This window comes from Sebastes umbrosus, chromosome 4 (genome assembly GCF_015220745.1).
Source record: "Sebastes umbrosus isolate fSebUmb1 chromosome 4, fSebUmb1.pri, whole genome shotgun sequence".
Taxonomy (NCBI): Eukaryota; Metazoa; Chordata; class Actinopteri; order Perciformes; family Sebastidae; genus Sebastes; species Sebastes umbrosus.
This window is the reverse complement of record NC_051272.1, coordinates 5,680,736-5,698,149: the sequence shown is the minus strand read 5'-3', so window position 1 is coordinate 5,698,149 and position 17,414 is coordinate 5,680,736. Positions and strand designations below refer to the sequence as shown.

At 41.0% G+C, this 17,414-nt stretch overlaps 1 protein-coding gene across 4 annotated transcripts in view; it reads left to right on the top strand.

Annotated features, from left to right (window-relative positions):
• Positions 1–16,441, top strand: part of mfge8b (milk fat globule EGF and factor V/VIII domain containing b) — a 30,959-nt gene extending 14,518 nt beyond the window's left edge. Inside the window, exons 4-11 of one of the 4 annotated variants that reach the window (XM_037766744.1) lie at positions 365–397; positions 10,000–10,113; positions 10,855–11,036; positions 11,645–11,800; positions 12,267–12,411; positions 13,815–14,017; positions 14,110–14,265; positions 15,696–16,441. In XM_037766744.1, the coding sequence (XP_037622672.1) occupies positions 365–397; positions 10,000–10,113; positions 10,855–11,036; positions 11,645–11,800; positions 12,267–12,411; positions 13,815–14,017; positions 14,110–14,265; positions 15,696–15,839 (1,133 nt within the window). In that variant the 3' untranslated portion in view covers positions 15,840–16,441. The remainder of the gene's footprint in view (positions 1–364; positions 398–9,999; positions 10,114–10,854; positions 11,037–11,644; positions 11,801–12,266; positions 12,412–13,814; positions 14,018–14,109; positions 14,266–15,695) is intronic. The other 3 variants (XM_037766745.1, XM_037766747.1, XM_037766746.1) reach the window with 3 other exon arrangements.
• Positions 16,442–17,414: the final 973 nt, after the last annotated feature.

Genomic DNA, 17,414 nt, shown 5'->3' with positions numbered 1-17,414 from the left:
GCAAAGCTAATGAGGTCCCGGCTAATCTGTCTAACCTGACACATTAACATGGAGACAGCTGTTGTGAGTGGCCACCACCAGACAGACAGCTGTCGTCCTTATGGGAGTTTCATTCACACGTCACTCAGACCAGGTTGGTTCAATCAGGGTCAGCCCCAGAGAGGGGAGCAACGGTGGGAACATGTGCTGCGCTCCTCCATCTGCCTCCAGCCCTGCACACAGAGACAGATGGCTACTGTTTGCTTGAGAAGGCGGGTGGCAGAATAACAGTGGCCGCAAAGAAGCAACTTAGCAGGATTTGAAGTGTGACTTTTAGGAAAAAAGTGCATTTTCCGTTGATCATATATGCCTTTTTATCCTATAGGTGTCGAAGGGGCAGATTTAAGTTCATTACAAGGTAACAGTGCAAATGGGAAAGATGTGTTTGTGTTTGTGGTCTATTTTTCTTCTTGAATCCAGGTGCTCTCTGTTCTCTTGGCTGCATGCGGAGGCACACACACACACACACACACACACACACACACTCACGCAGACAGGGAAACTGCTGAGTTCAGCACTATCTCTCCTTATGAGTCAAGGCTGGCAGTGAGATCATGTCAGCGTTAGATACACAGCCTTTTTTTTAGTTCACCCACCCTGACGGGAAGACGTCCTTTCAAACCAAAAGATGTTGTTTAAAGTGGCAGTAGGCAGAATGTTTTCTGGCATCGTTGGGCAAAAATTCCATAATAACCTTTCAGCATATTGTAATTCAAGTGTTCTGAGAAGAAAGCTAGACTTCTGCACCTCCTCATGGCTCTGTTTTCAGGTTTTCAAAAATCTAGCCCATGACGGGAGACTTTGGCCAATCACAGGTCATTTCAGAGAAAGAGCGTTCCTTTGGCTGTCCATTCAACAGAGCTGGCTGTCAATAACTCGCAAAGTCCGATCAAATGGTCAAACTAGGCAGCACTGATCAATATTCTGTTACTGTAATGCCTATTTTTCAAATGTTTTCAGAAACATCTTGTAGTGTACTGTCTAGCTGTAAAATGAGAAAGTTTGCTCTGGTATTTCCTCAACTGATCTCAACATGGCTGCCGGGTCACAATTTTTCTCATTTTGCAGCTAAACAGTACACTACAAGATGTTTCTGAAAACATTTGAGGCGAGAAATAGGCATTACAGTAACAGAGTATTGATTCATATTTGATCAGCGCTGCCTAGTTTGATCGGAGTTCGCGAGTGATCGACAGCTGCTCATAGACGGCAGACTTCAGCTCGGCACTGATTGGTTGTTTTCCTCCGGTCTGTGAAGTCTTGCCAATGCCATTAGGAGCACCGGAGGACACAGAGGCACATTAATCTTTTCAGATTACCAGTCTCTACTGTCAGGATACTGTGACATAAAAAATAATAATAAAAATAACTTTTTTCAATCATACTTGCTCCATTTCTACCCACTGCTGCTTTAACTCCCTTGTGCCTCATCAGTGAAAATATCCATATGCCCTCTGAGCCAGTTAACTTGTTTCCAAGTTACCATCTATTTCAATCCTCCAGTCCATATTTACACTCCAAACATTACAATCTGTTTTCTTTTACCCCTGATAACCACAAATCACAGCTCATCAAAATCCATACATTCACAAGTCCTTTGGCAGGTACAGTTAGCTTAGCTGCCAGAATAAGAGCCCTCTGCAGAGCAGGCATTTACACTAATTAGATAATGCCTCAAGGATAATGATGAGGGGAGTTTATTTCCCCGTGTTGGTTTATAAGAACCCCCCCTGAGGATTGCTGGGTCAGGGAGGTGCCCCTCCATTCACAGCTACTGATGACTGTGTTGTGACAGTTTAAGTGCTCTCTAATTTGTGTGTGTGTGTATGTGTGTGGGCAAGGAATGAAGCTCATGGCAGCCAGCTCCTATGGTTTGTGTGAAACAGAGAAGGAGGCGAACTGTAGAAAACCAATGACTGTGGTGAACCTGGGAAGGCGTAAAGTCGTTAAACATTTAACTAGCATCCTTGCACTCACTTCACACGTGAAAATGCATATTGAGGTGGACATTTTGAGGAAGAAGTTAATTGAAAAGTTCAGAAATGTCACTACAGTCTTCTCACTTTGACCGGAAAACAGCCAAACACAGAATTTGACAAGTAGGTGTTGACAAACTGGAGCCAGATGTAGAAGAATATGTTGTTCTCACACACAAACCACTGCATCTAGAAAACTATAAATAGAAAAACAGAGCAGTAAAGAAGTGGACTTTTTGGGAATAGAACAGAGGGTAGAAAATAGAACCATCCTCTCCCTCAAGGCCTCCTGTCAGTTATGAGAAAGAAGTTAAACAGTGTAGTTCAAATGTATTTCTTTGCTGAATAGATTTCTCCAGAAAGGACTAAAATCCTTCTGAGAAACAGATCAAGGGAGCAAGAAAATCTCTACTGGAAAAAGATTAATCATGTGTAGCGCTGCACATCCCACACGAACAACCACACACAGCTCATGATCTCATATACAGGCTGTTTAGCATACACATACACACACGGTTCATCCCTCGCGCCAGTCTAGCCAACAGAAAGTGGCGGTCCACGCTGAGCGCTCGCAACGTCAGCGCTGCTACTGTTGCCGGGCGGAAAAGTGAACGTGGAGGCGGAACGGTGAATTAAGTCTGCCCTCCTGACAATGTCACACTCACTACTCAGGTCTGACTGCAGCACTTCTGACTGCCCTGTCAAATTGGCCTAAAAGCCTTTATGGGTTGCTGAGGAGGAGTGTGTATGTGTGTGTGTGTGGGGGGGCTCAAGTATGCAGAGAAAGATAGAGAGAGATCGCTTCACTTTGGGCCAAAGCAGATGGATGCAAACAGAGAGGGAAGAAGGAGTCTTTCTCTAGTTACGGTCTCTAAATCCCAGATTTTCGTTGCAGATTAAGGCAGTTATTTGCTTCTTGGAAGTCGCCAGAGGGGGTGTGTGTGCATGTGCTGCTCTTTCACTTGTTTTGGGAGAGTTTCGTGCTCCTCCCAGGATGTGGTAGCGTGGGCAGACTGGGCTCCATGCCCCCTATGGAGTACAGGGCGTGTGTGTATAGTATATAGTATGTGTGTGGGTGGTGCGTGTGTGTGTCAGTACTGTCTGGCGTGCATTTCCTGGGTTACTACTGTCTGCATTAAACAAACTAGATCGTCCAAGTAGATCCCCAAAGCTGCTTACCTGGAATCACAACATGATCTTAAGTGACAGAAGCAGCTGTTAGTTGTTTTGACTGGTGAGGCTGAACCTTCACAGGTAAACAGCAAAAGGCTTATAAGGGCTGTAATAACAATTAAATACGGCTGATATGGCACCTTTTAAACATGGAAACTGGAATGATATGTGTTGAAAAACAGTCCATTATTAACAGTCCCTAACCCTGTCATATGTTATAAAATCAATGTTATGGCTTCATTTAATATAGAAATATCATTCATTATTATCAATCAATCAATCTATTTATATTAGGGCTGTCAATCGATTTAAAAAATTAATATATCGCAAATTAATCACACATTTTTTATCTGTTCAAATGTACCTTAAAGGGAGATTTGTCAAGTATTTAATCCTCTTATCAACATGGGAGTGGACAAATATACTTGTTTTGTGCAAATGAATGTATATATTTCTTATTGGAAATCACAGGTACTACATTTAGCATAAAAAATATGTTCAAATCATAACATGGCAAACTCAAGCCCAACACGCAACAACAGCTGTCAGTGTGCTGACTTGACTATGACTTGCCCCAAACTGCATGTGATTATCATAAAGTGGGCATGTCTGTAAACGGGAGACTCGTGGGTACCCATAGAACCCATTTTCATTCACATATCTTGAGGTCAGAGGTCAAGGGCCTTCTTTGAAAATCGCCATGTCAGTTTTTCCTCTCCAAAATGTATCGCAAGTTTTTGAGTGTTATTTAGCCTCCTTTGCGACAAGCTAGTATGACATGATTGGTACCTTCTTTAGGTTTTCTAGTTTCATAAGATACCATTATCTTCACTCTATTATCATTTCTAAAATCCCTTTTTTATTCAAAATAGATTTTCTGAGTGTTTTCATCAGCATTCTGATACTCACTACTAGAGTTTAGTACTTCATATTCACATCTGTAACTCCTCTTCCGTTGACCACGAAGCAGTTGGGGAGGTTGAGCGCCTTGCTTGAGATCCTTCAGAAACTACAACGACCACATTTGTGTAAATATGTAACCATAATGTGGTGTTGAATAACTCTAGACGTTCAGCAGGGGGAAATCCAACATTTAAAACGTCCAAAGACTTTTTCATTTAAATCACAAGGACATAAAGTCATAACTTTGTCAGTTTGATGACACATTATTTCTCTGACTAAGATGTTCTTAAAGTTCCCTCTGTATCAGTGTTGTAACAAAAAAGAGAAGTTAATACATACAATCTAAAAACATGTATGAAATCTATACTTACTGTAGCAAATATACATTCTGGGTTAAGGTGAGCTGATCTTACTATAATAATAAATGTACAGTTCAAACTATTGAAATGCAATAAATGCTGCAGACATTGCAGCTCCAAAAACCACAACTATCATTTAGCAGTGCACAGGATCTGATGTCACCATGCTTGATCTATTCAAAGTGAGCACTCAGAAACACAGCTTTAAATAATATGCTCTGTAAATATACTTTATGACATCAGGAGTTTCATCTCAGAGCCTCAGCATCCCTCCAGTAGAGAGTGACACTCTGGCAGAGGTCCGATTCAAAGCTATTCTGGGTGCTACTGGCGCTCCCCGGTGTACTGCAGCCAGTCCACACAGTGCACAGCAAATTACACATCTGGAAACCTTTGTGCCTTTTTTTATTCGATAATGCCATTGTGGTTTTATTCGGTCACCATAATGCCTTTAGAGCACCCCCCGTTGGTTGCTGCACCATGGCAACAGTGAGAGTAGTGATTAAAAAGATGTAATTTCCTCTTTTTCATGTTGTCATTGGTTGGAAGAAAAGACAAACTTTTCTTCTCTGCAACAGACCCACAGTAAATGTTGTGACCAAAAGGTGGAAGGTTAATGTTCATAACTATTATACCATACATTTAGCCCTTAAATAACTGTATTTAAGGGCTAAATGTATGGTATAATTAGACAAAACATTTGTGGGAACAAAAGTTTCTTAAAGGACCAGTGTGTAACAATTAGGGGGATCTATGGGCAGAAATGGAATATAATATTAATAAGTATGTTTTCTTTATTGTATAATCACCTGATAATGAGAGTCGTGTTTTTCGTTACGTTAGAATGAGCCGTTTATATCTACATAGGGAGCGCGTCCTCTTCACGAAGTCTGCCATGTTGTACCGCTATGTTTCAACAGTAGCACAGAACAGACAACGGTTAACTTTTCCTGCTTGGGCCGGAGTCGGTAACGTTACTCGCTCCCGTCGCCGCCGCTCTCTCTCTCTCTTGCTTCACCACCCACTTCCTATGTACACACACACTCTACCCACTGGCTCTGCTCCAAATGGCTCTAGATAGGGCCATTTGTGTTTTTTGGGTCGGCCACCATAGCTCTCCAACACGCTTGGCACACAGGAGAGTCTTCAGTTGGTTGCAATCTCCTCACCTCACTGCTAGATACTGCCAGATCTTACACACTTGGCCTTTAACTAACTTTTCTTAGTTTCTCTCCTCACACAGTTGCTGCCGCTGTTACTGTGTTGTTGTTAAACCATAAACATCATAGATTTTCATAGGTTTACTTTCAAAACTCAGTTTTAGTACCTTGTGTGCTGAGGCCTCTTTTTAGGCCCAAATCCTGCTGGCTGCAGCACAGATCCTGGACATATATAGCTTTGCTGATCACCACATGCACTGCAAGCTGACCTTGGCTTTGCATCGATCAGGATCGGGTTTCAAACAAGCCGCATGAGATTTGTATTGGTTTTCGCTTAATGCTGAGACAGATATTGACGATCTGAATGTTGTGCAAGTGTGCCGTTTCCATTATGAGCTATAGGGTTTGTTGGATACAGGCCATGGTGTGGTGGTCTGTCTAGCACGTGCTCTGCCCAATGAAATCGATATGCCAACAGTGTGCTGATACTGGATACTGCTAAATATGTAACAGCTGAGCTGATTAGATGTCGGTATTGTTTGTCTTGGTTGGCATTTTAGAGTTACAAGTTTATCACCTTCCACCCATGTCATTTCATGGTCACAGTGAATCAGAGCACCATGAGTGTATACATTTCAGGCATGTGTAGCCCCATTAATCAACAAACCTGCAAGCCTTTGCAATCATAGTGCATCTACATGTCCCTCTACCTGTCTCAGGACTAGGGTTGCAAAGGGTCGGTAAAGGAAATTTTGCACAATTTGAATATAAAAATCATACCTTTTTAATAGTCAACTTATTTTGGGGGAAAATACACATAAAAAAGCAGTACTAGGTCTTGTGGCATGTTTTGGTTAAAAGTGTGCCCATTTCATTGTAACCAGGCACCGCATTCAGCAGCTCGTCTTCCATCACATGTACAGATCATTAGCCAGCATCCCATTAAATAGGAATTCAGTAGAATTACAACCCTCTGCATGCACAGTGCATTTTCCATCACGCGTGCAGCCAACATTACTGCACTGTGTAAACCAAAGGACTACATGCTTTCATGTAAGTTTTGATTATATTACTGGAGTAAATATATTTTACATTTTTATGACATTTTAGTTAACCAGCAGATAGTAGCCTAAACCAAAGTACTCAGGTTATTACTAGTTTGTGATAGCTAGCTGTTACCATGTGGGATGTAGCTTGATTGAGCATGTTAATGATAATTGAGGAGTTTTAATTAACATATTTCCATTATTTATATAAATAATTTCTTTTATAAATTAGTTGTTCACTTTAAAGTAAAAAAGTTTGTACAGAGCCCACATTGTTGGCTCTTTTTTCATTAGATAACTTGGCCACATGGCTCATTTCACATTGTATGTATTTGACAGATTAATTAATGGATTATGTCAGTTTATGATATGGTAAAAGTTGTATTTATATCTGCATATGACATGGTATAAACAACCTGTGCAAACAACCCCTGTAGTTCCATTTCATTCCTGTTAATTCCCATGGAAAGTTTTCACCTTGAATGCAACCCTTCTCAGGACTGATGCTCCTCCGGTTCCTCCCTCAGTTGACCCCCTCTGGCTGTCAGATAAATGGATTAGACCCTGGAGCTGACCCGACTGTATGGTCCTCCTGGTGCCCAATCCTCTTACTGGAGAAGGAGCCACCAGCTGACGCACGTCAGGAGTTTCCTTTCGTCAGTCTGTCATCAATTACTGATATAGGTCTCTGGGTAGTAGGGGAGTTTATTCTCTGACATGGGAGAGAAATATTTGTCTGTATGCCACAAGGTGAGGACATCATGGAGCATGTCAACATTTTGTCCAGTCAGCCTCTTAAAGTCTGAAGTTAGGAATGCTTTAAAAACCTAGAAATGCAACAAAAGAATGATGAATCTTTTCATCCAGCCTCATGAAACATCTGTTTGATTTTAATTAAACTTAAAGAAATTATGTGTACAGGAGTAAAGCTTTGTTTATACTCGCACAAGACACTATGGCGCGGGTCTCCGTAGATGGCGCATGCTGCGAGCATGCACAGAGGCGAGTATGCTCAACGCATTGTTCGCTGCAACATGCTCCGAAATGCCAGGAGGCTAAGCAAGAAGTCTACGAGTATTACCGGAAAGGAAAGCAGGCTGCCTGGCAACAGTAGTAAACACAGACAAACCGCAAAACATTGCATTTGTGTACTGTAATTAATACTGTTGCTTACCTCCAAGTCAAAATTATTATCAACTTGTGAAGCCTTAAAGCCGCGATGACATAATCTTTTGGTTCGCACACCTTGCACCGGCTTCACTACGGTGACCATAAACCAAGCTTAACTTTTAACCTTTGATCTTTTCTAGTTTATGATGCTAACTAACATAACTGTATTTGGTTATTAACCACAAGTCTTAATCCAAAACTGACTTAACCAAATGAGTACTACACATTCTGCCTTTGCTATAGTTTGTAGTTTTATTTATTTCCAAATTTAAAATATTTAAAAGCTTAGATTAAATTTCCTGTTGCCTTAAAAAAAGCAGAAGATACCCTGATATTATGAATATATCTGCATATTTGGATGCAGACAATCGGTTGGGCTGCACAAGTAATCAAGTAACCTGCAATTTTCAAATCACAGGATGCACAATATCTGTTAAAGGTGGAATGTGTGTCAAAATACCATTTTAAATTGAATATTGTGGTGCTGCAGAAATGTACCAGCCTACAAATCATATTCTACAGACTTAAGAAAACATCTTTGTTTGGTACTCTTTACAAAGTGTAAAGAGCTTGACGTTTAAGATATTCCGCTGCTGCTGCTAGAAATATTCAGTTTAATGTGATTTAGTATGAGCTCCCAGAGCCAAAGGGGTCATGACTGTGGACCTCGTTATCCAGAGTTTGTGGATGCACATTTCAAAATGACTGTATTCCTCCTGTGACTGTGTGAAAATGAATGTTTGGACACAGAGCTATTTATGGAGAGGGAGCATGTGGGTAGGGAGATGCTGCCATGTGTGCGTTTGTTGGATAGAAACATAACATCGGTGCGCCTGGGTTTGTTTGCGTGCATTTTCTTCCATAATAACAACCGCTGAGGATTAAAGCTTCAGAGACTGGTTTGGTGTGCAGTCATCTTTACAAACAGCTAAATTTGTGCCGTGCGTATGCGGTCAATATAGAGCGTGTTCAAAGCTGGTTTAGTCACACTGACAGTTCATGTGGGGGAGAGATGAAAAGGAGTTTGAGTTTATTCCCGTTTCATTCTGCTGATTCGTTTTCCTCTTTTCTGACTCATCTGACACAGACAGATAGTGTTGGTGAGGGCGCCATCAAGAGGCAATACAAAGAGTTACAAGGAAATTAAACACATTGCACTGAAATGGCCCTTGATGATACTCGACTCTTCTTTTAAAGCAGCATGTATCATGAAGGTTTTTGTAAAACTCATCTCCGCTAAACACAGTAACTCCTCAGACCTTTTCATAAAATACTCCACATCCTTTTTTTCCCGTAATAATTTATTGGGAGTAATATCAGGTGTACAGAAACATACAAATAGATCACAATGATTGTCCCTCCATATTTTGGTATTTTAAAGCCCCCTCCCACCCAACCCTCACTCATTGCCGATGCAAAAAGGATAAAGAACAAAAAACAAAGTTAAATTAAATTAAAGGAAATACAAAAAAATTCAAATAAAATAAATGATTAAAAAACAAAGTACACATTGACAGTAATGATAGTGATAGGATAAATCCCAAACTACAGATAAAATAGGCTGATAAACTTTACCATGTACAAATGGACAATTTAACTGTTAGTGGTCATATCTGTTTACATAAATTAAACTTTATGATGTCATACAATTTAGCTGATGGAGAGAAATACATTTCATATGCCATAAGTCCATTAGTCTGCCAAAATACTCACGTCCAAATAAAATGAAAAAGTACTAAAATAATGTACAAAATACAAGTGGTCTTAATCATACGGAAACGCAGTCAGTCGGTCAAAATAAGATAAGAGGGGCTGCCAGGTATAGTAAAATCCACTCCACATCCTGACCCCATTATCTCCTGGTACAGCTGGTTCTTTGATATCAAATATCTTGATCAAGGCTACATTTACTGTTTAATAACAACAAACAAGCTCCTCTCTCTTTAGCCTTCTCTCTACTACAGCTCCAGTCCTGCTGGCATGGCTTCAACTAACCTCAGTGTGGAGCAGATGAAGAAATATCGAACCCTGTCTCTCTTAAGCATGACATGTGATCTTCACTCACACTTCTAACTAACTGTGATCTGCTTTCAGACTGGCTGATAACAGTTGACCAGTAAGCTGTTCATGTTTGTGACTTCAGTAAGTGACGGTGTAATTTATCTCTCTGTAGACGTGAATGACTGTGCCGCCCAGCCATGTGAGAACGGCGGCGCCTGCAGGGACCTGGAGGGAGATTTCAAATGCCACTGCCCGTCCCCGTATGTGGGCAAACGCTGCCAACTGCGTAAGTGTGACCAGTCAACACTCTTAGATGGATGGATGGATTATCCTGTGACCAATTACTGTCATCTTAATCACTCTCATTACTTTCATCTAAAATATAAGACAACTTAATTGTTTGTTTTTCACATATTCAATAATGTCACATTTATTTTATTAAGCAAACCGCACACATACACATACAGGCACACTCAATCCATATTTAATGGTGGTACTATTGCCAGCGTTATAGAAATATATTAATTGAAGGAAGACATTAATGATGATTGGGTTGGGAATGTAGCCAAGCTGTGGCCTTTTAGGATGATCAATAGGCAGCATATAGAGAGCCTGCCAAATGAGGAATCAATACTTTATCATTGCTTTGGTTTTGTCTGTTTCTCCAAACTGGAGGCGTGCCGACCACTATGTACTGTAGGTAATACATTAACTATGGATAAATACCTCACACAACCCCACTTCAAAACACCTGAACTATCCCTTTAATGACTTCATGATTTACACAGCTGAGTGAACCGTAAAGCATATGCAAGAGATATGGCTGAATGTGTGTTAGACTTTGATTACGTGACCAGAGACACTTTTCTTTCTTTTAAGCATCAGTCCTTCTCATTGTGCACTCACCATTCTTCTCTACAGCCACAGTGTAAACATGTTTCTAAAAGGTCACTGTATGCAAAATTTGCATCAGGGCCACAGTGGGAAATCTTAACACTGACGTCAGAATCTCTTTTTTCCTCTTCAGGCTGTATTTCTCTGCTCGGCCTGGAGGGAGGGGGCATAGCTGAGTCCCAGATCTCAGCCTCATCGGTCCGTTACAGCATGCTGGGCCTGCAGCGCTGGGGACCTGAGCTCGCCCGCCTTCACAACAAGGGACTGGTTAACGCCTGGAGTGCCGCTGCACATGACAGGAACCCATGGATAGAGGTGAGACCAGGGACGCGTAGAAATGTAGATCGTTAATTGGTTAGATTGTTAGACAGATACTGTACATATATAATACACGGATGGAAATGGAGAACAGATGACTTTTAACTAAAGATTAATTTAACAAAATATAAGTTAAACGATTGCAATATAAAGTATGTCAATCAGTAACATCAGTAGAGTTTTGCATGTTTGAATGAGTGTACAGTGAAGTGTAATGAACAAAAGCAAATAAACACAAGGAGAATCCTAACCCAAACAATAAGCCATACGCGCAGGGAGAGAGAGTGAGAAAGGGACTGAATCCACCAGCTTATATAGCTGAGGAGGGGCAGCCACAGCTGATAATTAATGATGCACTTCCTGCTTCCCACCTAAAAGGGACAGTCAAACAGCCCAAACAGGAAATCAAGAGGACTGTCAAAAAATCTAGACATTTTTTTTTTATATCCACCGGTTAGAAATACAGCCATTAAATAGTTAGAACTTGTATATTATTTAGTTATTTCTAACCATTTGCCATCCCCACATTGCCTTAATTCACAAATGTCACTTCACTGAAAAATAAATTGAATTTACTAATGTCTGCTCTCTTTCCTCAATTTCAGATCAACATGCAAAGAAAGATGCGCTTTACAGGTATCGTGATGCAGGGTGCCAGTCGTATTGGAACAGCCGAGTTCATTAAGGCCTTCAAGGTGGCCTCCAGCCTGGACGGCAAGACGTACACCTTGTACAGAACAGACGGACAGAGGAAGGACAATGTGAGGAGACACAGCACGACGCAGCAAAAAACAGTGCACTATAGACCATGAGTCTGTTTTAAACTGATTTATTGTCCCCTTGGCCATACTGAAAGATACATCAACCTCAATACACATAACACATGATAGCAATTAACCACTAGAGGGAGCAGTGACAAACACAAACCCCATACAGTACATGCAACACATTTTCCTGGAACTTTATCATGACACTTTTGCCAACAACACCAGCTGTGAAACAGAGAAAGTGTGTATTTTATACAGATAGAGTTCAAGTTTGCTTGAAAAACAAATGCAGCAAAGATAAATTCTTCAGGGAGTGCTTTACATCATGTTTTAGTTTAATTACTATTAGTTTAGAATACATAAATCTACTTAAAAACTGCCACTAAATCAGTTATCAGTATCACTTAGTTAAAAAAACAACAAATTAACAACACACTGCTAACTCCTCCTTTCTTTGCAGGTATTTGTTGGAAACGTGGACAACGACGGCACCAAGACCAACCTGTTTGACCCCCCCATCATTGCCCAGTACATCCGCATTATCCCTGTGGTGTGTCGCAAGGCCTGCACCATGCGCATGGAGCTGGTGGGATGCGAACTCAACGGTAAACTCACACACAGAAAACACACAACCTATTCATTCTGCGTGAACATCCACACACTGTGGGTGTTCAGTATACTGATGTTTGTCACAGACTGAAACAATCTTTTCACATCTTAAGTTATTTAAACTCCAGGTGGGAAACTTTGTCATCCAACAGTCTTCTTTTTTTTCCAGCATTTAGCTCTTATGTTCCTCACTAATTATTTTCAGCCCTGAGCTCACTGATTGATCATATTTCAAAGGATATTACTCAGAGGATTGGACTACTTAGTAATTTTGAACACAGATGTGTATTTATCAAAACCATATGATCATATATTACTGTAGTAATACTGGCTAGCATGCTGCACATGGATGCTAATGATTCAGAGAATTTTTCACTGCAGAGAACGGGTTTGTCATATTCATCATCTAAAAATTGTCCCAGCAGAAGACAAATGCATTACTTCTTTTGTATTTAGTCTTTTGTTTGTTTGTTTAGTCTTTAATTAGTCTTTTGTATTGCAGTAAATTTCTGCTCATCTTGCTGTTCCTTTTATGTGCAGCCAGCGCCTCATTATCCATCTCTCTTGATGGTTGTCTCATTTATCAGATCAGTGTCTGTTCTTCTCCCTTCAGTCGTGCCTCCCAGTTTGTGCATGATTCCAAAATGGCTATAATCGAGGCTTGTTTTCTTTTCGGGGTCTACTGTCAGTCTGGCATGAGATCACAGGCAGCGTGCATGAGCTTTGAGCCTTGGGCCTTTAAACACAGAGAAACACGTTTTCAGTGCAAAATACTCATTATGACATTTTGTAGAAGACAGTTTGTTTCCTGAAGGTTATAGGTCCGTACTTCAAACTCTATTCATTCAAGTGGATTAACTCAAGTCTGAAATGAAAATGTTATGAAAATGAGAGGAAGTTGCATAAGTGGTTACATGATGCTGGACATTAACCGTGCAGCTGAACATTTTTCATGCATCTTTGACCCTCTGTTCATCTGGCCTGCATGCGCTGCTGCTTCACTACCCGACACTCATTAAAAAGTCTGTTAGAGCCTTTATAGATTGTACAATGAGCTCCACAAGTTTGTTTCTACTTTAGGATGGACATTCTGCTCAAACTGATCATGTGAAATGATACAGAAAGTATGAGAATACTGCAAACTTGAGGAGGACCACTGTACAACTTGATGGTGTTTCACAGAAACAGCCTGAAGCTTCATATTTGTGGCTTCAAGTTCTCTCTGTCCACTGCATCTTCATCATCATCTGAGTGTCTGTCTGCTGCTTCACATCACTGGCTTGGCCTGGGCCGCTTCATGTCCGTCCCCTGTCTATCATACTTTCTCTCTCTCTCTCTTTCCATCCCTCTTTTTTCCATCTCTTCCTCTGTCTCTCTCTGCCTGGTCTGACCTCCACAGTGTATTCAAACACTTTAGGTTGTTCAGAGCCGATGGGCATGAAGTCCCGGTTGGTGTCTGACCGCCAGATCACGTCCTCCAGCACCTTCCGCACCTGGGGCATCGAGGCCTTCACTTGGCACCCTCACTATGCCCGGCTGGACAAACAGGGCAAGACCAACGCCTGGACCGCCGCCACCAACAACCAATCAGAGTGGCTGCAGGTAGGAGAGGAGGACCGAGCAGACAGAGCTGCACATTGTTGTTTTTTAGTTTGCCCGTTGCTGTGTTTGTAAAGCTGTTTCTGTGTCCTCAGGTGGACCTGGGCTCTACCAAGAAGGTCACAGGAGTCATCACACAGGGGGCCAAAGACTTTGGCAACATCCAGTTTGTCACAGCCTTCAAAGTAGCTTACAGTGATGACAGACAGTCCTGGACCATCATGAAGGACAAGACCACAGGGACGGACAAGGTCAGTCAGCTGTTGCCAGAAACATACTCACAAATACTGAGTAAAAAAACAAAACAAGACAAAAAAATGAATTGATCCCTGTGGGAAAAAAAAAATACAACATAAGAAATAAAACAGAATGTGAATTTTAAATAAAGAAAATAGCACCTGAAAAATCCATTGACTCAAGAACATATGTGAAATGCATGGCGGCAGTGCACGTAAAAATAGTTTATAGAGCATTAAGAGGGCATGTAAAATACATTATTGAGACAATTAAACAAAAATACATCTGATAGGAAATACACCATAAGATATAAAATATGTATATAATTAAAATAATAATAATTATAGATTTTGAATATAGAACATCTTGGTGGATTTTGGGGAAAAAAGTAAAGAATACAGGCTTTTGCAGAGGGCTTTTTAGTCTATTTGTTTAGTATTAAACTGCTAGCTTAACAGCTGTGAGTATTGACAATAGCCATGTTTGTTGTTTACATCCATTATGATCATTTTGGGGGAGTGTCTTTGGAGGGAGGCCTGGAGGGACAGACTGTCAGTGTTGTCGACTTGGCAACTTTGTTGCTAGATTTAGGGGCTTTTAGGACTAGTGCTGCTAGCTACTTTCTTTGGAAAGTAACTACTGTAGCTACAGTGAACGCAACACTGGGCTGGGTTTTTCAGTTGGGTAATTTTTAAAATCTAGCGTACGCTTGCTACTCTAGTTTCTCAACATTATCGACCCTACCTTTAAAGGAAAGGAGTAATAGTTGAGCTTGTACTCGTCTACACCTGGTACCAATTATGTTGACACTGGATTTGATTAGTTTTCTGTACGCATACATTCATAATGCATCCAAAAAAACTATTTACTGTACCTGCCAAAGTACGGCCAAATGAAGTCATTAAACCAAAGATGTGGAACACTGACAGTTTCCTCTGACCTAATCGATGAATCATTTATAATTTGAAGTTCAGTTTATGATTTAAATCTGTTTGCGTGTTTAGGAGGTTGTACTAATTGGTGTTTTTTTCTGGTGTCTGTGTTCAGTTAACTTGGTGATATTTCTGCTTTTCCTCAGTAAATTTGAGCCGTTCACTGGCTTTTATCCCTATTTAATTCCTAATTCCTAAAAATATATACATTTTATTGTCATACATCTTTGTCTGTATTTAGCTGGGACAGCAGTTCTTTTTAAGCCATTTTGTTGTATGCTTTTATCAGGAAAAATAATGTTTCAAAAAATCTAATTACATACAATATATATGACAAAATAATGAGGGAAAGTAAACAACCGTCTTTAACTCCAAAAAGACACCAATACTTTCTATTAGTTTTTAGTTGTTAAGGAAACAAGCAGCATAAAACATCTTTTGTTATCTGGATCATTGGGACTAACAGCAGCTATGATCTGTGTCGTTCTGATTGGCTGTTATTCTCTGTCCAGATCCTCCAAGGCAACAGTGACAACAACGTTCACAAAAAGAACATCTTCGAGCCGGCGTTCTACGGCCGGTACGTCCGCATCCTGCCGTGGGAGTGGCACGAGCGCATTACCCTGCGAATGGAGCTCCTGGGCTGTGAAGAGTAGCGGCGTCCTGGTACCCTCCTCCTCCTCCTCCTCCTTTCTCTACCTCCTTCCCTCCTCCTCTTCCCTCCCTCCCTCCCTCCCTCCCTCCCTCCCTCCTGAGCCACACCTGCACTGCCTTGCTCTCAGCCCTAGGGGGCAGCAAACACCAGAGTAGCACACCACCACCACCCCGACCCTGGCTGGTTGAAGGTGGGAGATGTTACCCTTAACCACTGTTACCAGGGCCTTTTGGTCGTTTCTTGAGGTGATCGCTCTTCTTTTCCACCTGAACCAAATCTGTGATCATTTCAAGAAACGGCCGCATATCTTCTTTGTCACTGAGCAGAGCTGGGGTCAGATTTTTTATCCCACCTACCGGCTAAATCAAAGGTGGTGACTCCCTCATACCTGCGTCTGAGGTCAGGGGTAACAGGACTGCTGCTGTATCAGTTGGTGCTGCCTAGACTCTGATCCTAGATCAGTTCTACCTGGAACATTGAACCTCCAAGACCCACGGCTGGTGATGTACATAAGCTCCACTCGACAGCTTGCTCACGTCCTTTAACCGAATACTTCACTTCCCCTCAAGACACACAGAATATAAATTATCTTCAGAGGACACATTGACGCTTACGGCTGATTATTTTTCTTTACCAAAACATGAATCTGCACATAAAATATGATGTAAATATTGTCAAACACCTTTAAATCTGGTAAGAAACATGCTTGTTGCTCTTTAGTGGGAAAAATTAGCAAGTAAAACCAAATAGTTTAAAGCCAATTTCCAAGCAAATTTGCTTATTTTGGTTTCTGTTGAGCAAAAATAAGAGACACAAAATCTTAAGGTGTGTGTATCAGTGTTCCTAATAATTCTCTGCAGTGGTTTGGACAGTAAAATCCTCAGCTCGTGTTTCCTAAAGTACATTTGTTTGAACTGCTTTAGAGGGTTAACATCCAAGATGTAAAAATGCACTCTGCAGCCAACAACAGAAGAGCAAACTATTTAAACAAATCCTAATTTTTACTGAACATGTATACAAACGCGCATTCAAACTGTTACCGAGCTCTTTCCGTTTTCTGTTTGAGGCCACGGCCTCATCTGGAGGCTTCAGGGAAAAGTCACCAACTCATCTTGTGCCAACGCACCCTCAGATTTTTGTTTCTGTGGGATTATTTAGAAAAATATAGTTTATGGTGAAGTGACGCAGACACACAGAACGAAAGATTATTCACATATATTAAATCTCACGTCATGATGAGTCATTAAAGGGATAGTTTTGGTGTTTTGAAGTGGGGTTGTATGAGGTACTTATCCATAGTCAGTGTATTACCTACAGTAGATGACGGTCAGCACTCCCTCAGTTTGGAGAAACAGACAAGAGTTACAGCACGGAACCAGAACAATGTACTGCTGTGGACAGGGCCGACAGCAAAACGTATTTCAGACACCTAAAAGAAAGGCTCACCTAAAAAAAGTCAATATCAGTTTAAGTGTACGCTATATTTAGAATACGTTCGGCGGTTTACCTCACCTTGAAACAGCTATACATGTCTATGTTTCCGACGGGAAACTGAAGCTGTTATCTATGCTCTCGC